This window comes from Misgurnus anguillicaudatus, chromosome 12 (assembly GCF_027580225.2).
Source record: "Misgurnus anguillicaudatus chromosome 12, ASM2758022v2, whole genome shotgun sequence".
In the NCBI taxonomy this organism is placed as follows: Eukaryota; Metazoa; Chordata; class Actinopteri; order Cypriniformes; family Cobitidae; genus Misgurnus; species Misgurnus anguillicaudatus.
Window position 1 is genome coordinate 39,582,619 of NC_073348.2, and position 21,660 is coordinate 39,604,278.

At 36.7% G+C, this 21,660-nt stretch overlaps 1 protein-coding gene across 4 annotated transcripts; it reads left to right on the top strand.

Annotated features, from left to right (window-relative positions):
• Positions 1-474: 474 nt before the first annotated feature.
• On the top strand, positions 475-21,098 carry LOC129446441 (kinesin-like protein KIF2A). 4 transcript variants are annotated; one of them, XM_055207466.2, is made up of 21 exons: positions 475-653; positions 5,153-5,247; positions 5,877-6,005; positions 6,281-6,335; positions 6,816-6,935; positions 9,746-9,846; positions 9,950-10,045; positions 10,118-10,172; positions 10,248-10,410; positions 10,493-10,583; positions 10,687-10,750; positions 10,830-10,921; positions 11,048-11,190; positions 11,273-11,477; positions 11,575-11,685; positions 13,703-13,770; positions 14,876-14,989; positions 15,458-15,605; positions 17,335-17,436; positions 18,331-18,466; positions 19,842-21,098. In XM_055207466.2, the coding sequence occupies exons 1-21, from the start codon at positions 593-595 to the stop codon at positions 19,925-19,927; spliced, it is 2,235 nt and encodes a 744-aa protein (XP_055063441.1). In that variant the 5' UTR covers positions 475-592; the 3' UTR covers positions 19,928-21,098. The 4 variants fall into 4 exon arrangements, with proteins under 4 accessions (XP_055063441.1, XP_055063445.1, XP_055063444.1 ...); XM_055207470.2 differs by having other exon boundaries at positions 14,876-14,959; XM_055207469.2 differs by having other exon boundaries at positions 6,834-6,935.
• Positions 21,099-21,660: the final 562 nt, after the last annotated feature.

The window sequence follows — 21,660 nt, forward strand, 5'->3', positions numbered from 1 at the left end:
AATAAATGTACAGATTGAATGCAAAGTAAGTCTCTTTGAGGAAGAGTTTCCGGCAAATGCATTAATGTAAATCACTGCCAGATTTTGATGTAACATGGGTCCCCTCTTGCAGTCGTTCTTATGCCTACAAACAGCCCTGTGCTGCCCCCATGTGTATATTTCTGTATTTCGATTAAATGTAAAGTTTAATATTAGAAATATTTTAGATGAATTATTTTTATTCTAAATTAAAACAATTTAGTTTAGCGAGTTTTAACTAACACGTTACTAAACCTAATTAGGAGACAGTGGAAATTATTTTTTATTAATGTTTAATAAAAACCATCAGAATTGAACTAAATCTCTGAACTAAAATAAAAAAACTCAAATAAAGTCATGTCGTGGACTGTCCATCAAATAAACTGATTTTTGTCTGCAACCAGACAAAAGAGGCTGATGTGACATTCTGCCGATGGGCGTGTGAGCGCTCTGCGCATGCGCGATCATCCTCTCTCCCTACTGACCTGCTCCCGGTTTCTGCTGCCGATGATCAACTTCTTCCGTTAAACCCGGTAAAATCCATCCACACAGATACTGGTACACACATGAGGCTATGGCAGCTGTGTTCGGGAAGATCCAGATCGGCATATATGTGGAAATCAAGCGGAGTGATGGTGAGTCACACCCAACAGCGGCTCTTTTATTAGGCTGAGATACAGTTTGTCGGTGCATCATCTTTGTTTAACCGCGTAAAACCATCTAGCAGTACGTCCGATTAAACAAAGAAAAGACATATGATGCACACCACAGAAAACGGTCTATATAAGTGTATACAAGCGTATAAAGGTACATAATAATGGATATAGTTCTCTGTCTTTGAGAGATATACATGCATGAAGCGGTCTCCCGTTAGCGTATTTACAAACCGCACTATGGCGCAGACCGGGCTCATGAATATTAATTAGGTCTCTACTGACGTTGCTTGGTTACTGTGTCGAGTGCGCCGCTACGTAGTCTGATTAATAATCATGAGGCGACTTTTACCAGTAGGATTCGCCAAATGACTAACGCTGATTTGATTACGCATACATATAAGCCAATCGTGTAGGTTCACTAGAAATTCCTCATGAATATTAAGCCAAGGCGTAGTCGTAGTAGGAATCGTAAATTCGCAGCGTGTTAACCTCAAATCTGAGGAAGACGCCCTGAGACATCGTGTGTAAATGATTTAAAAACCCTTTGCGTTTATTTTTTGTCACTATAGCTATATACATTTATACAGTGAAGATTTGGTGCAGTGTACAATGCACACTAGACAAAGATGTCAGTGTAATGCGTAATAATACATGTGTAAATGCATTGCAAATTATGGGTAACAGTTTACAAGTGACATGCATGTAATATAAGATGAGTGACGTCACGTGTTGTAGTGGCCAGTGTAGTGCTGTTCAGTTTTCTGCAGGGCCTTACACAGATGACTTTAACATTTCATTTGTCTAATGTCACAAATGGAGGAATACAGTACACCTTCAGATTTAACTTATGCTGGTTGTGATAATCCAGCTATAAAATATAACATATCGTATAATGTTTCTACTTAAATAACTTCTTGTGCATTATATTTAATAATCAAAGGGCTAACGAGTCTTGTTAAAGGTCACCTATTATGGTAATTTTTACAAGATGTAATATAAGCCCCAGGTGTATCAAGAATGTGTCTGTAAAGTTTCACCTCAAAATATCCGACAGATCATTTATTATAGAACGTCCAAAACGCAAAACTGCATTGTTTTAATGTCTGTACCTTTAAATGCAAATGAGCTAGAGCCCCTCACTTCCTTACAAACAGACAGTGAACACTTTCAGTTAAAATAGATCTGATTAATAAACAGTGGCGGAGCCAGAGGGGTGTCCAGGGTGGCACTGGACACCCTTGACATGTCACTGGCCCCCCAGTGTGCCACCCCAAATTTAATGCGCTACTTTCACTTAATCACTTGCAGCGCAGCACATTGTTAAAAACAAACATTATGAATATTAACCCTCCCTGCCGTCGCGGCGCAAACTCTTTATTTTTCAATCACTGCGCAATGAGACTTGGATTACTCTGCTGATTTTGGACATACAGAAATGATTTATACATCATTTAAAACGTTCAAGTGTCATTTTTTGTGTGTCTATAAAACTGAATGTTGTGCTTTTCACAAAATTAAGAAAATATACATAATGCGCGTTCTGTTATCTCTCCATCAGTGACGTCTTTTCAAAAACGCGTCAGAAAAATTACTTTTTATACCATCAGAAGATAAATGTCATGTCTACATAATGCTTGGAATCTTTAAAATGATGTAAGAGAAGTCGTACATTTTGCTAATACCACATGATTTATTTTCACCGTATATGCTGGAAGTGTGGTAATTGTCTTGTGGGTTGAATCTAAGATTGCCAATTCTTTTTACAACAAACCCAGCACCATGTTTTCATTCTTGACGTGATCTTTATAGTCTACTGTATGATTGTTAATTCGACTGGATTACCACATTGAACTTGAAAGCGCGACGCGCATATCCGATAGTGCGCGTGCACAGCCAGAGCTTAAACGACTTCATATTCGCGTCTTTTTGGCTTAAACGGACAAATGCTTATATGTCAAAATAGCTGTCTAGGTCATTTTCATACTAAACATTTGGTTACTGTACGTCTTAAAAGAATAAACATTTTATTGCATTCGGTCTTAGCCTAAAGGCCCGGGTATACTTTTTTCCGCGTCCGGCTCGCGCGCGCACGCGGCCGCGCAGCTTTCCGAGTATAGTCCCCGCGGCTACACGCGGACGGCCGCGTTCGACACTATACGCAATACAAATGATTTCTTATTCAAATTATTAGTCTAACAGGCTGCCAGGGCAGCACTGATTTGGAGACATTTACAGTACTTTAAAACATTAAGATAGGTGAAGAAAAGTAACTGATCCACCATTGCAAACACAGTTTAGAACAAACAACAAGACAACAAAGTCAGTAATCAAACAAACATGCTCCACAGCTTTCTGTTCTTGGAAGAAGTAAAAGTTAAAGAAGAAAAACGATAGTGTGTGTGCAAATGCTGTCTATTTCCTTTGTATAATTGTTTATAATGGAGTGTCCTGTCTAAATATTTTCACGCGCATGCGCTGTCATACGCGGACTGTACGCGCAATGTCCGCGCGGTCTCAAATTTTGGGCTGCACGCGGACGGTCCGCGCGGCCGGCCGCGGACCCTCCTCATGACGAAAATGACGTCATGCGGACGGCGCGCATACGCGGACGTCCCTAGTATACTTTCGGCTTAACCTGTTGAAGTCTCTCTGTCATTAAAGTTAATTAAATATCAAAAAAAAAGAAAACTTTTGCATCTTCTATATCTTCGTAAATTAAGATTAATCGAAAAATCCTTTGTGTTGAGCACTGCTGTTTGAAGTAAGTTTAAGGTTTATCATGGAGTTTAGATTTCCTGATCTTTTGCTTCATTAAAGGGATAGTTCACAAAATAAAAATTCTGTCATCATTTTTACATCTTTATGTTGTTCTAAACCTGTACGAATGTCTTTTTTCTGATGAACACAAAAGAAGATATTTTGATGGTATGCACACAGCTGTTAACCATTGACTTCCTTAGTAGGAATAAAAACAACATGATGGAATTCAATGGATTGTGTGCTTACCATAATTTATCGGGGTATCTTCTTTTGTGTTTATTAAAATAAAATACAGGTTTGGAACAACATAAGGGTAGGTAAATGACAGAATTTTCATTTTTGGGTGAATCCCTTTAACAGACAGTAAATCAGATGTAAGAAATACAGTAGAAAGATTTAAAATTCACCCTTATCATGTTTACATCTAATGCGATCAAAAGATTCATTTATGCTTTCTTGATACATGGTTACACGTCATTTTCTTTTATGGACTATGGACCCCCTAAAGTAGCTTTGGCCACCCCCTGGCCACCTAATTAAAATAATTCTAGTTCCGCCACTGTTAATAAAGTCTGAGACAAAAGTATCTATTTGACAGGGTACAACTTATAGTGATGAGAGAAACAAAGCTTTTCAAGCTTCGAATCAATTGAACCAATTGCTTCGCAAATTGATTCAGTTTTTCGAAGCGTTCGAAACACCATACATGCTTGCGACACCTGCTGGTCAAAATAGTGTAAAAGCAGCAAGATATGTCCATAAAACATTTAACACTTTTTACAAAATAATAGCAAGATTGTTCTAAAAATATGTTTTAAGAAAAATAAATTATTTACTTAATAATTAAAAGTGTATTCTGTGTTTTTAGTTTTATTCATGGCAAACAAATCATTGAAAAGAACCTTTTTAATTATGCACATTTTTGTCATTAAAGGTATTGCAGAGGATTTTCTTTTTCCGGGTGGATTATTGGTCCTCCTAGTTGTCAATCAGTAGTGTTGTGCAATTGCATTTTTTTAAAAAGTGGAGAAGGCGGTTCTTTTCTAAAATTCAAGAAAATCCTCCGCAACACCTTTAAATCTGTCTATAAACAAAATGTGGACAAAATGGTAGTGTTATTAGTCAGAAGGATGAATGTTTTATGAACTTTTATAATAAAACTGACCTGAGTTCACCTACACTGGTCATTTGTGATCAACTCCCCCTAGTGGTGAATTGGATTTTCGAAACGTTTCGAAACAGTTATGACGTAATGAAGCTTCGTTTGCTAAACTTTGGCTAGTTTGAAACAAGCTCCGAAACAAAAGGTTTGTAAATGTTTCAAAGCCTCATGAAGCGTGCTTCGAAATCGCCCTTCACTACAACTCGCTGAGGGTGGTAATGCAGGACTGTAAGTGGGCGGGGCTTTATCAATATGACCTCACATTGATAAGAGAATCAAAGCGGCATGTCTAATAAGACAGCTTTAATGAGGATTAAAAAACAAGGAGCAAGTGGATTTTTTTCATCGTACGGTGGTTGTGTTTACACACTTCCAACATGCATTATGTCCAAAGATCTTGTAAAAGTGGATTTTGCATGATAGTATTATTCTACCTTGTTTATATGAACTACAATAGCAATGTGCAGTAGTAATATATTTTGCATGGTAAAAAAAAAGATAAAGCTGGTATGCAGGATAGTGTTAATGGTCCTGTTGGTGTTATGATCTCTTGCAGGCAGAATACATCAGGCCATGGTGACATCACTCAATGAAGACAATGACAGTGTGACGGTTGAATGGATTGAAAACGGAGATACGAAAGGAAAAGAGGTATTTATACTTTATATGTCCGTCATATTGACTGTATCAGTTGGCTATGAGAGAGTAACAGTGCAAGGTCATGTGCAAAGGTCATGGGTTTGATCCCAGGTTACACACATGCACTGTAAGTCACTTTGGATAAAAGATCATCCATGCATGAATGTAAAATCTAAGTTAACCCAGATTAATGTAACTATAGCAGTATTATTAATTGTTTCTTAACTGTCTGTGACAAACACACAGATATAATGTTGATGTGTCAGGATAAAGACAGATTTATTGTAAAGCAGCTTTTCTACCTCGGCTGTAAATAACGTCTCTAGTTCATCTGCTGCTGTTAGTCACTGAAACATTGCATATTAGTTGCATAGATCATTCTGACTTTAAAGAATCTTAATATTAATATTTGAGTTTATGTTTTTTGATTTCATGCTTGGTTATTTATGCAATGCATGTTTTGAGACATGAAATTTGCAGGCAAAACAAATGGGATTTTTCCAGGGGAATAATCTGAGGAAATTTAAGTCTCCAACTGTGCTGAGATCTCAGTTATCATATAGGAAATATTTTGTGTAGGGTGGTTCAGCTTAAACAGTAAAAAGTGGACCTTGAATGAAATGCTCATTCTGTGTGAAGAGATTGATTTGGAGAGCATATTTGCACTGAATCCAGATTTGGCACCTGAGGAGGAAATTGCACAAAGTCCAGAAACTCCTCCGCCGCCTGTGTCCAGTGCCATCAAAGTCAACAAGATCCCTCAAAGCAAGGTGTGTGCTCACTTATTACACAAACACAACTTGAGGCATGAGTATGGATGAACACAGTAATATGCAATTTCTTGTGTTTATAATTTGTTATATTTTATTTTAAAGTACTGTTTTCAGTGTTAATACAGACTAGGTCATTGCACGCATTTCATATTTCTTTGGAAAACAAAACTGGATTGCATTGCATTGCAAGATTTGACATAAGAACCATAAGATCCTTTGCATTTATAAAGTGGATGATATATTTTAAATTTTCCTGGATTTGTTTCTTGCAGAACCGCAGAACTGTAGCTCCACCTAAAAATGAGACACCTGCAAGGGATAACCGAGGTATGAGAACAGTTCATGCAGAATAAAATATGAATCATTTTGACTCTAAAGATGTTTTTTTATTAATACTCAGTTGTGATGAATAACAATACATATAAACTGATAACAGGTGCACAGTTGTGTTTCTTATCATGCAATAACATGAAATTTGTTTTGTACTCAAAATTTGTTTTGTAGCATCATCATTTTTATAATATTTGAAATCAAATTAAATTTAAAAGTAAACTTTTGGGATGTGGCCTACACACAGGGGAACTGCATCGTCTCATGATTCACCCGATGAAGTTTGTTAAAAAAATGGCTACTGAAAAGAAACACAAGTATAACATTAGCTTTTTATGTTTCACGATTTGGTCCTTGCATCATGTGGGTCCGTTATTGTTTTGATGACTTTTATTATTTAAAAAAAATGTAAAATAGTATTTGCATTAATATGTGCATTATGGTCATTGTTGTCTTTTTTTGTTGTTTGTCATGAAGGCTTGTATTCGTCTTCAGTAGGTACGACTCGAGCGCGTCCGAGTCAGCAGACCGAAGCCCCTCCTCCCGCACCCGTTCCACCTCCACCCATTCAACAGCAAACCCTACAGCAGCAGAACGGTACCTGAACAACACAACAACCTAGTTTGTAAAAGATGCAACAGACTACAGCACATGTGCATCTGCTCCATTTCAACATTATTTGATGAATAACTGCTGACATCAAGTTTTTTTAATGAAACGTTTCCGACTGTTTTCCGTGGCCGAGCAGCGTTTAGCAATGTTAATTTAAAGCAGGCAAAAAGGGCTGACTTTAGTGATTATGACACATTAATTTGCTCAAAATAGAGACGGGTATTTGTTTAAACCGCTGAATGAATGAATTTAGATGGTCTCAGTGCAGCTGTGTTATAATAAAGTGGGACTGTGGGTGGTCATGTTTTTGTGGTGAAAGTCCACACACACACACTTACTTCTTAATGAATTCACCTGTTACACACCTAAATGTTCAGCTCCAGACATTGTGGTCTAGATGTTCGACTCTAGATGTTTGGCTCAAGATAGTCCAGTCTTTCTGGTCTAGACGTTTGGCTTTAGACGTTTGACTCAAGATGGTCTAGACCAGGGATGGGCAACTTTGGTCCTGGAGGGCCGGTGTCCTGCAGAGTTTAGCTCCAACTTGCCTCAGCACACCTGCCTAAAAGTTTCTAGTATGCCTAGTAAGACCTTAATTGGCTGCTTCAGGTGTGTTTAATTATGGTTGGAACTAAACTCTGCAGGAGACCGGCCCTCCAGGACCGAAGTTGCCCATCCCTGGTCTAGACTTTCTGGTCCAGATTTTCTGGTCTAGATGTTCGACTCTAGATGTTTTGGTCTAGATGTTTGCCCTTTAGACGTTTGACTTTTAGATGTTCAGCTCCAGACATTCTGGTCTAGACTTATTGGTCTAGACTTTCTGCTGTAGATGTTCGTCTCTAGACATTTGGCTCTAGATTTTCAGCTCCAGACTTTCCGGTCAAGACTTTCTGGTCTAGATGTTCAGCTACAGATATTCTGGTCTAGACTTTTTGGTCTAAACATTTGACTCTAGATGTTTAGCTTACTGGTCTAGATGTTTGCCTCTAGACGTTTCGCTCTAGATGTTTAGCTCCAGACTTTCCAGTCAAGACTTTCTGGTCTAGATGTTCAGCTCCAGACATTCTGGTCTAGATGTTCTGGCTCTAGATGTTTAGCTTTCTGGTCTAGATGTTGGCCTCTAGACGTTTGGCTTAGATGTTCAGCTCCAGACATTCAGGTCTAGACTTTCTGGTCCAGACTTATTGGTCTAGACTTCCTGCTCTAGATGTTCAGCTCAAGACATTCTGGTTTAGACTTTATGGTCCAGACTTATTGGTTTAGACTTTCAGGTCTAGATGTTCGGCTCTAGACGTTTGGCTCTAGATGTTTAGCTTTCTGGTCTAGATGTTTGCCTCTAGACGTTTGGCTTAGATGTTCAGCTCCAGACATTCAGGTCTAGACTTTCTGGTCCAGACTTATTGGTCTAGACCTCCTGCTCTAGATGTTCAGCTCAAGACATTTTGGTTTAGACTTTATGGTCCAGACTTATTGGTTTAGACTTTCAGGTCTAAATGTTCGGCTCTAGACGTTTGGCTCTAGATGTTTAGCTTTCTGGTCTAGATGTTTGTCTCTAGACGTTTGGCTTAGATGTTCAGCTCCAGACATTCAGGTCTAGACTTTCTGGTCCAGACTTATTGGTCTAGACCTCCTGCTCTAGATGTTCAGCTCAAGACATTTTGGTTTAGACTTTATGGTCCAGACTTATTGGTTTAGACTTTCAGGTCTAAATGTTCGGCTCTAGACGTTTGGCTCTAGATGTTTAGCTTTCTGGTCTAGATGTTTGCCTCTAGGCATTTCTGGAGAATCTCTGGAGCTGAACATCTAGGGGCAAACATCTAGACCAGAAAGCTAAACATCTAGAGCCGAACATCTAAACCAGAAAGACTAGACCAATAATGACATTTGGCTCTAGATGTTCAGCTCCAGACTTTCTGGTCTAAACCTTCTGGTCTAGATGTTTGCCTCTAGACGTTTGACTTTAGATGTTTAGCTCCAGACTTTCTGGTCTAGTTGTTCGGCTATAGATGTTCAAATTTCTGATCTAGATGTTTCCCTCTAGACATTTGGCTCTAGATGTTCAGTTCCATACAATCTGGTCTAGACTTTCTTTTGGAAAGGCGTTTGGATCTTCAAGATCGGCTTTAGACAGTGCGCTCTTGACGTTCGTTTCCAGATGTTTCAGGTTTGGTTCTAGTTGTTGAGGAAGATGGTGATGGTCTTTGTAACCACATTGATGTAAAATCTTAAAGGCGTGTGAGTATATAAAGATGTGAGACGGCAGTAGTGATGGTAGCGTGAGTGGCTCTCAGAGTCGCACACAGTGGCTGTTGTTTTCTGAGGCACAAGAACAAAAGCAACATTTAGTGCTGTTCTCCTCAGAGATGACGCCTCCTGTCGCCGGTGTCGAGGGGATCACCCAAACACAAGTTACATGTGTATAACACCGGCTGATTACAAACTCCAATTGGATTTTTACATTAAAACATTTGGCAAATGCTTTTATATACATTTTATCAGTATGCGAGCTCACTGGGAATAAGGTCAGTTGTTTGTTTAACGTTGAAACAACGGTGAATGGTAAACGGTTAATAAAATGCTTAAAATTCAACGTTGAAATTTGATTGAAATAAAGTCAGTTGTTGTTCAACGTTGAATAAATTTGCAAAATCAAAAGGTAATTCAACGTGGATTCAACCTTGTCCTTGACGTTGATTCAACGGTGAATCAACGTTGAAATGCCTGCTGGGATAATAAAAAATTGTCAGATTATATAAAAATCATTAGGAGGTCGTGAGATTGCTGTTGTTTCTCAGCTCGCAGGAAATCCAACTGTGTGAAGGAAGTGGAGAAGCTCCAGGAGAAGAGAGAGAGGAGACGAATACAACAGCAGGAGCTCCGGGAGAAAAGAGCTCAGGTAAGCGATGACAAATTCAGTGCATTGCATTGTGGGTTATAATCTGGTTGCATTTTGCTCATTTAGTTTAACATGATGTCATTATATATGGGATTTTTTGCAGGAGGTTGATGCCACAACCCCAAATTACGAAATTATGTGCATGATCCGAGACTTCAGAGCGAGTTTGGATTACAGACCACTGACAACTGCTGACCTGGTGAATAAATATTTCATATAATTTGCAAATAATAATGACAATAACCAATACCAAATAATATGTTTTTCTCAGATCGAAGACCATCGGATATGCGTGTGTGTACGGACACGACCACTTAACAAAAAAGGTATATTTTACCATCCATCTGTATTTTAATGACTAGGGTTTGGGTACACAGAATCACCTTTTTTCTCCCTCTCAGAGATGACGGTGAAGGATCTAGATGTCATCACAATCCCTAGTAAAGACGTGGTGATGGTTCACGAACCCAAGCAGAAAGTGGATTTAACCAGATACTTGGAGAATCAGACATTTCGATTTGATTATGCGTTCGACGACACCTCAACTAATGAAATGGTCTACAGGTCAGACATTACTGGGATTGTGAAAAGTACTGTGTTGTTATGTCATTGGTTAATATTTTGGTTTTGTGTTGTCTTGTGTTAGGTTTACCGCCCGGCCATTGGTTGAGACTATATTTGAAAGAGGAATGGCGACCTGTTTTGCTTACGGTCAGACGGGCAGCGGGAAAACTCACGTAAGTATTTAATGATAGCGCACGATACCAGATGACATTACATTGCTGGACGTACCGAGGAAGATATTTTCTTTTAGCAATTGATTTAATTTCATTTTTTTAGACGATGGGCGGAGATTTTTCAGGGAAGAATCAAGACTGCTCGAAAGGCATCTATGCACTTGCCGGTACGTATCAAGCTTAAATTTAGTATGTTTGAAGCATCTTCCCGTTCTTGTATTTTAACCGTACCTACTTCGTTTCCAGCACGTGATGTTTTTCTAATGCTGAAAAAGCCAAATTACAAGAAGTTGGATCTTCAAGTCTACGCCACGTTTTTTGAGATTTACAGCGGGAAGGCAAGTCATGTGCATTTATTAGTAGTCATTGTAGTTCGTTTAACAAACACTGTATCTTCTCATAGACATTAAACGCATATACAGACGCAGATAATATGTAAAACACAAGTAACTTTGTGCCCGCAGGTGTTTGATCTTCTGAACAGGAAAGCGAAGCTTCGTGTGCTTGAAGACGGTAAGCAGCAGGTTCAGGTGGTCGGCCTACAGGAACGAGAGGTGAAATGTACAGAGGACGTCCTTAAACTTATCGAAATGGGCAACAGTTGCAGGTAAAATATTGGAGTATTCAATACACAGCTACAATAGTGAACACATCAGATGTATTGTTTTTTACATATGTGTTTATTACAGGACATCCGGACAGACGTCGGCTAATGCGCACTCGTCCCGCAGTCATGCCGTGTTTCAGATTATTTTGCGCAGGAGAGGTAAAATGCACGGCAAGTTTTCTCTCATTGACCTGGCCGGGAACGAGCGAGGGGCAGACACGTCGAGCGCCGACCGACAGACGCGTCTCGAGGGTGCCGAGATCAATAAAAGTCTCCTGGCACTGAAGGTTTGGGCTGCCACACACACACATCAATCTTTCGTTATTTTTATTTTAGTGTTATTTGGATCTCAAACACCCTTGTGTCGTGCTATGTGTCCTGTAGGAGTGTATCAGAGCTTTGGGTCGTAATAAACCACATACTCCATTCAGAGCCAGTAAACTGACGCAGGTCTTACGAGATTCTTTCATAGGGGAGAATTCTAGAACATGTATGGTAAGATATTTTACTAATGTTATATTCAATGCATGATTTTATGAAACGGTTTGTTCCAGTCCTTCATTCTGATTGGTCAATAGCTGACAATAAAACAGCTATGATCGTTGAGTGTTTCACTAGCATTTCCATTACAGTGCAAAACTTTAGTGTTAATTTCTTGAATGTCGACAAAAAACTTTAGCAAAATGATGACATTTCCATAAACTAAATGGAAATGTGACTAAATCGTAATTTTGTTCTCTCGTGATAATTCATATGGTGGGTGTGTTCGGCCTCATGCGCAGAACGACATGCATATGACGTCGGAGTACTGCGAGAGCGACTTGAAAGCATACAGAATAGTCGACTCCCAAGTCGCTTTCGCAGTATTTTGATGTCATGTGCTTGTCTGTTCTTGTGACGCCGCATGAAGTTGACCACACCTCCTTTGTCTTGTCCTCCAATCAAACATACCGCGCCATATTTAAAGAATGATCATGTGACTTTTACGCATGTCAGGTGACCTTTAAATGTGGAAAAACTGCTTCCATTGCAGTTTTGTGATTTATATTCCTTGTTCGAATTGCCTGAAAAACCACCTCACCCGAGCGTAAAAATGCTTACGTTTATTCGAAACTGCAGTGTTTCTATTGGGCACATTTTCAATTTGTTACTTCAATTTGCGCAATTTGAAGGGTACTGAAAACGCAGCACCATTATTAATGTAAACATGTTTTACCCTGGACCACAAGACCAGTTGTAATTCGCGTGGGTATATACGGTTTCATCGGACGCACGTGCGCTGACGCGATACACGTCTGGATCCGAACTTTACTTACGGTTTCGGTTTGCTAAACTGATCTCTTAAACAAATGCCTCGTCGAAAATAACAAATGTTTTGGTTTCCTAGGTAATCTATGTGTTGTTTTTTTGCTTGTTATATAAATAAACTACGTTTAAAGAACTTTATTCTTAGCGGAGTTTACCGGAAGTTACGTGAGGACCACGACAGCCGCCGCTTGTTACTGCTGAAACCGTCTATATTTGTGGAAAAAGCATTGCATTGGTCAAAATTATACATTTTTCTTTTATGCCAAAATTCATTAGTATATTATGTTAAGATCACGTTTAATGAAAATATTTTGTAAATTTCCTACAAAATGATCACAATCAAAATTGGCCAGAAACTTGTCTACAAACTTGGCTTTACTACCTGTTCCTTGGGCATTTCCCATTCAAGTTCGGTTAATGTTAAAGCTTACAACTTCGGTAAGGCAGTAGAGAGCACTTAACAAACCTTTTCATTAATATACGTTGCTGTATTGGACTATGAACTTTAAATGCGATTTTCGTTTTTTTTTTCATTCTCAAGTTCCAGATTTTCAAATCGTTGTATCTTGGCCAAATATTGTCCTATCCATACAACCATATATGAATGAAAAGCGTATTTATTCTTCTTTCAGATGATGTATAAATCTCAATTTCAAAAAACTGACCCTTAACAACCTTTTGTGGTCCATGGTCATATTTGTGAATCATTCTGTTACTGTCACAAGTTGCGTTTCCATCGCGGGTCTATATCAAAGCCTTAGCGTTGATTTCTTAATGTCGACAAAAGATTATTTTTGCGAAATGACGGCATTTCCATTAATTGATGATATGTGAAAAGTAATTTCAAACATCACGTCTACTGATGCTACTGTTGGTAGGTTAACTAATATCACATTGGCCGTATTTTCAATTCGCAACGTCAATTTGCGCAATTTAAAGGGTAATGGAAATGCCGCTAAAGTTGGTCAAGGACTATTTTTTCCCAGCGGAAGGGAGGCGTTTACTGATTTTACTTTATGAAAATTGCAATGATACATTTTGTACTCAAATGTTCATATTGTGTGGTAACTGTTTTATAAAAGCAATAATGTACTCAAGGCTATGTTGTATCAGATATGACCGTGTTTATTTCGAACACTCAGTATAGCTTGATTATTTCTGAATTATATTTGTGCTATAAAGATGATTTATTTTTTGTGAATAGATTGCTACAATTTCCCCTGGAATGGCATCATGTGAAAACACATTAAACACATTGAGATACGCCAACAGGTACGTCAGACGATCTTTACACCTCTGTCTGCAAATAAGTAGAATATTTATGTGGAAAATTACCCTTCATTCTCTCTTAATGCGTGTTTTAACTTTAATGTTTTCAATGTAAATAACCTGACAGGTCACGACAAACATTACAGAAATATTGGGCCTCATTTATCAATCAAGCGCAGATATGTTTGCAAATATCATCTTACGACAAGGTTCAAGTGTGATTCATAAAATTTTCGTATGCCGCCAATCTCATCGTACAAATGATCATACATTGATAAATCGTAATTTGAATATTGCACCTATATATATATGAAACGGAAACACAATTTCCTCATTATTTCTTATCAGATAGGCTATCAAATGTGTAAAACATTCATCTTCACATTAACTTGCATACACGAGGTAAAACCTGACGTGAGATTTAATCGTAGCCACCGCTCACGTCTATATTGATAAATGTCACATTTTGCGTGGAAATGACCGTATGCCCGATTATCTGTTGTGTGCTCGTTTCATAAATGAGACCCAGTTTTTAAATCATTTTGTTGGCAGTGCAAAAGTCATGGATTCAAACCCTAAAAAACACACTGTGTAGATATTATCAGTATGGAAGTCGCTTTGGTTGAAAGCATCTCTGCCAAATAAATATAAATAAAAATTTTACTAAAAGGTTTTTTTTTTTGTTTCAGCTTTGGGACCTTACTGACTACATTTAATACAATTCTGAATTACAAATGAACTTTGTGATTTACATGTTGGCATCAAAATATTTGAGTTATGTTAGTTAGGTAGATTTTCTTTCAATTAAATGCAGCTAAAATATTCATAGACATTAAGGAGGCATGTACACCAACGGTTTAAACACGGTTAAAAACGGCAGGCGGACGTCGACTGTGTGAGCATGCCCGCTGGTTTTTTTTTAGCTTCTGCTTTGCCTGTTGTGCCGATGTGCCCGTTGGTTATTGGGATATTTGTCCTACCTCCACTGTGATTGGACGCTTGGTGTACACGCCCCCTTAGTGTTATATTTGGTATATTTCACTAATGGTCACCCTCAAACCATTAAAAAAGCGTCTGTCTGATTGGTCGTCTGTTGTCCTGTCCTCAGAGTGAAGGAGTTTGGGATAAGCCCTTCCGACATTCCCTTCTCCCAGGGGGGAGGCGGTCGCTCCGAGCTCTCTCCTACCTATGAGTATGATGACTTTGCTACCTCACCCAGCAGGTTTCGCTTTTTTCCACTTTTAAGCCTGTCTAATGCCAGACAGAGCGCTGATGAATCCTTTCTCTGTTTTTTTCTCTTTATTTCCCGCACTAATCATTTGTTCTTCTGTTTCAGTTCATTTCCATAAATTGCTTTTCATTATGTGCGTCACTTTTTTGATCCATTTCTTTTCATCCCAGCATAACAGTCATGTTTTAAAGGAATGATTCACTCAGAAATGAAGTCGTTTCGGGTTGAACTGTCCCTTTAAGCGTTTTCTGTTGCATAATAACATTGTTTTTGTTTGCTTGTGCCTTATAGACCTGACAGAGCTTGTCTGTGACACGTGCATGAACATCTGCATATGTAAAGAGGAGCGCTTGCCCTCTGTCAGTTCATTGGTCCATTGGCTGCCCGTGCACCGTGACATCATCACATGAATCTTTCATACGCTGATGTTGTGAATTGAGATGATGTTTGTGACTACAGGGTGAAGGAGTTAACCATAGACCCCAGTGCAGTGATGGACATTCGGTCCGGCGGACACTCGGTGAATCAGCTGGATGTTTTGGAAGCGCAGTGGGGTGTCGGCAGCTCTCCACAGAGAGACGATCTCAAGCTGCTCTGTGAGCAAAATGTACGAGCGTTACATCTAATACATCAGCCGAAGTAAAGCAAATAAAGCTTTTCTCTCAAAATGTGTTTTTAAATAAACATTACTATTAGGATAATGTTCTTTAAGCAAAAAGAGAAATACACTTAATACACGTATTTATGTATGTTTTTATACTGGTTAAATAGAGATATGTTTACAACGGTGCAGCATCAGAGTACAGTAGGGCAACACAATATATCAAAACAGTGACAATATTGCAGATGTGAATAATGCAATAGTTTGCAATAATTTGATGATTTAAATAATTAATAATTCGTAAAAATGATGAAATCCAGCACACTATCAATCCTCCTTGCTAAATATTTATTGATACATGCAATGTTTCAGTCTGCTGACCTTCATCGGACTCTAACGGACATTAGATCACAATAACTAATAATAATATACAAACACGTCCAATACATGTCATACAATTCAAATTAGCCAATTAAAATCTCATATACAACACATGAATTTTTTCGACATGACAGAAAAAAATACTCCCATTTAAACTCGATGAAGGTCAGACTTGCAAAATCACAATCCAGATGCTACAAATACACTGCAAAAAAATGAATTTCTTATTTAGCATTTTTGTCATGTTTTCAGTACAAATATCTCAAAATTCTTAAATCAAAATGCATTTTCATGATGAGCAAAATGAAGAAAATAAGTCAAGTTTTTAGACAAAATTTGTCGTTTTGCTCATCAAGAAAAAGCATCTTAATTTAAGAATTTTTAGATATTTTTGCTGAAAACAAGACAAAAAATATTTTTTTCTTGAAAATAATTTCTTGCAATGTAAAAACTTAATTCAAGAAAAACATTCTTATTCCATTGGAAGATTTTTTTTTTTTTGCTTGTTTTAAGCACAAGTTCACTTAAATTAAAAAAAAAATTTGTCTAAAAACTAAACTGATTTTCTATGCTCATCAAAAAAAGCATATTAAGAATTTTAGATATTTGTACTGAAAACAAGACAAAAAATTGTAAGAAAGTCATTTTTGCACATACTGTTTTTCCAGGTGTCCTGGGTTTGTTCATTAATATTTCATAATTTAAAATAGCTTACATTTGGGAAACACATGCAATGTCGATGCTAAAACTATACTGCAAAAAAATGACTTTCTTACTTGGTATTTTTGTCTTGTTTTTAGTAAAAATATCTAAAAATTCTTCAATCAAAATGTATTTTCTTGATGAGCAAAATGACCTAAGAAAATAAGTCTCGTTTTTAGACAGAAAAATATACAATTTAAGTGATTTTGAGCAACAGAAATCTGGCAATGGGATAAGTTTACTTTTTTCATAAACACTTAATTCAAGAAACATTTTCTTCTATTCCATTAGCAGATTTCTTTGCTTGTTTAAGGCACAAATTCACTTAAATAGAAAAAAATCAAATTGTGCTTAAGGCCAGCGGGGCAATCTGCCAATGGGGTAAGACATTTTTTCTTGAATTTAGTGATTTTTTGTCTTACCCCATTGGCAGATTTTTCTGCTTGTTTTAAGCACAAAATCTTAAATTTGATATTTTTGGTCTGATGGCTAGACTTGTTTTCTGAGGTCATTTTGCTCGTCTAAAAGCATCTTAATTGAATAATTTTTAAATATTTGTACTGTAAACAAGAAAAAAAATACTTAGTCGATTTTGCAATGTATATGTTGTGCATCCCTACAGTATGTGATGATGATTTATGGTTGTGTACAGGAAGAAGAAGTGTCTCCTCAGCTCTTCACCTTTCATGAGGTGGTGTCTCAGCTGGTGGAGATGGAGGAGCAGGTTCTAGAAGACCACCGGGCCGTCTTTCAGGTTTTTTAGCATTTTATTGCATTTGCACAAAGATCTGAGTTTTACACAACACTTGCAATTCGGTGGGCTGGAGATTTAAGACTTCTACATGTTAATGAAAGCTTGTCCTCTGTAACTTGAACCGGGAAGGTTTGAGCTGTGAACATTATCGTTTGTCTTTAAAATAAATGTGTTTCACGATGCTGTAGATCAGGGGTTTTCAAACCTTTTTGTCAGCTGAACCCCCATGACCTAAATTATTTAATTGAAGAACCCCCTGAGATTTTAACTAAATATTTAAATAATTTAATTTGCATGTTTAACTTTAAATACATTTAGTTTTTTTTGCTACGTAAAACGTATCTGTTCATTTTGCATGAGTTTTTTAATATATTGTAGTGTTGTGTAATGGTCACATGATGAACAAATAAAATAAATATTTTTGTTAATATTTAGATTTACATTTTATTATTTAATTGTAATGTATTAATTATTTTATTAACTAACCTGTTGCAACTCCCTCGCAAACCACCAGGGGTTCACAAACCTCAGTTTTGTGTCCATAAAGAACCTTTAACATTCAGTTTCACAAAAGCTTCTTTGTAGTTTAAAAAGGTCCTTTAGATTATAAAAAGATATGAAAGAAATGCTTTTTCTGTGGCATCGCTGTAAAAAACCTTGAGCTGGAGTGTCGCTTTAAGCACCTTTTCAGAGTTTAGTACTGTACATCTTTTTTGTGTAAAATAAAAAATAAGTAAAATAGCTTTTTAAAAAAATCTTGTGTTTAGGTTTATAATATTGTTAGAATCTTACTAAATAAAACAAAATGATTAAAAAGTATTGTACTTGTATTGTGTCCATAAATGATATTTTGACATGTTACTGTGTGTTTATTAGTGGTTTGCTGTTTTGTAGGAGTCCATACGTTGGCTGGAGGATGAGAAGGTGCTTTTGGAAATGACAGAAGAAGTTGATTATGACGTGGAGTCTTACGCCACTCAACTCGAGCAAATTTTAGATCAAAAGATCGACGTCTTAACAGAGCTCAGAGGTCAGTGTGTTTATAGTGATTCTCAAATACATTTCTGACCACAAAAACCAGTCATAAGTCACACGGGTTTATTTGTAGCAATAGCCAACAAAACATATATATATATATATATATATATCATTATTTATAATTATTCATTGTACATATTTACACTTTACTTTTAAAGGTGCAGTGTGTAATTTTCAGAATGATCTCTTGACAGAAATGCAAAATAATATACAAAACTATATGATCAGGGGTGTATAAAGACCTTTCATAATGAACCGTTATGTGTTTATTACCTTAGAACGAGACCTTTTTATCTACATACAAAGAGGGTCCGCTTACATGGAAGTCACCATTTTGTGCCGCCATGTTTCTACAGAAGCCCTTAACGGACATTTTTTTTGACTAAGGCGTCTCCAACGATGACATGTTTGTCCGGTGGCAGCTACCGTAGCTTCTCTATGTGTTTCAAAAGCGAGGGGTGAGCAGTGGGCTACGCCGTTGGTTGCAATTCGCAACCTCACCACTAGATGCCGCTAAAATTTACACACTGCACCTTTAATATTCAAATTGCACTTGTCAATTTGCACAGTCCTACTATTTGCACTTCTGGTACACTGCAAAAAATGATTTTCAAGTAAAAAAAAAAAAGTTTTCAGTAAAAATATCTAAAATTTCTTAAATGAAGATGCTTTTTCGTGATGAGCAAAAGGACCCAAGAAAATAAGTCTAGTTTTTAGACCAAAAATATCAAATTTAAGTGATTTTGTGCATAAAACAAGCAAAAAATCTGCAATGGGATAACCAATTTTTTTTTTATTTAGTGTTTAACAAAAAATTTTGCTTGTTTTATGCACAAAATCACTTAAATTTGATTTTTTTGGTCTATAAAGTAGACTTATTTTCTTGGGTTGTTTTCTCATCAAGAAAAAAGCATCTCAATTTAAGAATTTTTAGATATTTTTACTGAAAACAAGACAAAAATACTAAGAATTTTTTTCTTGAAAATCTTTTTTTTTGTTTGCAGTGTATTCCATTGGCAGATTTTTTTTGCTTGTTTTAAGCACAAATTCGCTTAAATTGTAGCTTTTTTGTCTACAAACTAGACTTATTTTCCTAGGTCATTTTGCTTATCAAGAAAATACATAATATTTTTAGATATTTTTACTGAAAACAAGACAAAAATACCAAGTAAGAAAGTCATTTTTTGCAGTGTAGTAATAGATGTTTCTATGGTCTTTATTTGGACAACTTTAATAATTTTGATTATTTTGCACCCTCAGATTCAAAACTTTCAAATAGTTGTATCTCAACCAAATATTGTCCTAAATTTTCCTTCCCAATTTGTGATTTCTGAAAACATTTGTTTGTTTGTTTGTTTTTGTGACAGATAAAGTGAAGTCTTTCCGTTCGGCCCTTCAAGAAGAAGAACAGGCCAGTAAACAAATAAACCCCAAACGTCCTCGAGCGCTGTAGCTCGACTTCATCACCAGCTCACGTTTTACTGCTTAAAGACCTTTTTAACAATCAATCACAACGGCTGTTTCTCTTTATCAGCTGTCAATGTATGTACATCAGTAACCTGCTGTAAGTGTTGTGAACGTTTCATCTACAAAAGCACATTTAAAATCCTAATTGTATAGAAAGTTCATTTCTGTTTTTACAAACGTTAACAATCCGGACAGCCGTGAAAGAGATCTCGGGTTGTTCGGTCTGTAAGTTAATGCATGCAAAAACCAGCTTTGATTGTACATCTGTACATATTTCATTAACATTATTCATGACATGCTTTTCAAATGTATATAGCTGCTCCTTCATTTAAACAAGAGTTTGCGTGTTTTTCCATTGGAGAAAGATCTCAAAATTTGTCTGACGTAGCTTGAAATGATTTAATTATAATCTAAAAACACTGTGCCTCGTTTATAACACATTCAGCTTGACTCATTTTTATTTAAGGTGGTATCGTATATGGGTAAAAAAGATAAGTTATAGAAATATTGCACATCCCTTGTTCCAATACAAACGCTGCTGTATTATCTTTGTTGAGATTTACAGAAACTGACTAGATGAACATTATATGTATGTTCTGGTTTTATTTAAAGACTTGTTTGAATATGATTGTAAAGGGAAGGTGTCAATATATGTTTGTGTTATTGGGATTTAGTTATATGCCAGTTAAAGCATTTCCTCAAACAACACTAAGTACTGTAAAGGAAGGCCATATTACAACAATACACTACATTTATGTGAAAGTACTTTACACGTGGCTAATCTAGATCACATCCTAGAACTTTAAAATGTCATTTGGTAAACTCTGATGAAATGACTTTTGTTACCGGATGGTGTTTTGTAATTGAGAACTACTGTATGTGAAAATGTTCACAGACATTAGACGACTTCGGGTCAGATCCGCGCCAAAGTCAGCAGCTTCGGTACAGATCCGGCCCGGATTCAGCTCCTGTCTGGGGAGGGTACGGTCTGTTTTTAAATGCAATTTATAAAAACTGTCAGTATTTTGTTTTAACACTTTTCTACCAAACAATTTCGTTTTCATGTCATTCTGAAAGAGGAGAGTTGTGAATCTGTGCTGTCAGTGTTCATGCAATGTACTGCACCATTATAAATAAACAGCCATCTATCAACTTCATTTTCATTTGTTCTCTTACTACATTTGGCGTCAACAATTCAGTTGACTTTTTTTACACGCTGCAAAAAATGATTTTCAAGAAAACAATTTCTTAGTATTTTTGTCTTGTTTTCATTAAAATATGGAAAAATTCTTAAATTAAAATGCTTTTTCTTGATGAGCAAAATGACCCAAGAAAATAAGTCTAGTTTTAGACTGAAAATATCAAATTTAAGTGATTTTGTGCATAAAACAAGCAAAAAAAATCTGCCAATGGGGTAGGAAAAATTTTCTTGAATTTTTCTTGAATTTAGTGTTTGAGAAAGATGTTCAAGATTTTTGTTGCTTGCCCCATTGGCAGATTTTTTTACGAAGGAGGATAAGGGCCAAGTTAAAATAAAAAAATAAAACCATCTCGAGATTAAAGTCATTAAAATGCGAGAATAAAGTAATTATTAACGAGAAAAGTCAGAATAAATATTATTTTGAGAATAAAGTCGTTATTTAACGAGAATAAAGTCGTTATTTAACGAGAATAAAGTCGTTAAAGTCTTAAAATTTCTAGAATGAAGTCAATTCAGTT

Coding starts and splice junctions, on each gene's coding strand:
- LOC129446441 (XM_055207466.2), top strand. CDS start 593: ATGGCAGCTGTGTTCGGGAAGATCCAGATCGGCATATATGTGGAAATC. Junction 11,478..11,574: donor AAAGTCTCCTGGCACTGAAG/GTTTGGGCTGCC, acceptor TGTGTCCTGTAG/GAGTGTATCAGAGCTTTGGG. Junction 18,467..19,841: donor CGTCTTAACAGAGCTCAGAG/GTCAGTGTGTTT, acceptor TTTTTGTGACAG/ATAAAGTGAAGTCTTTCCGT.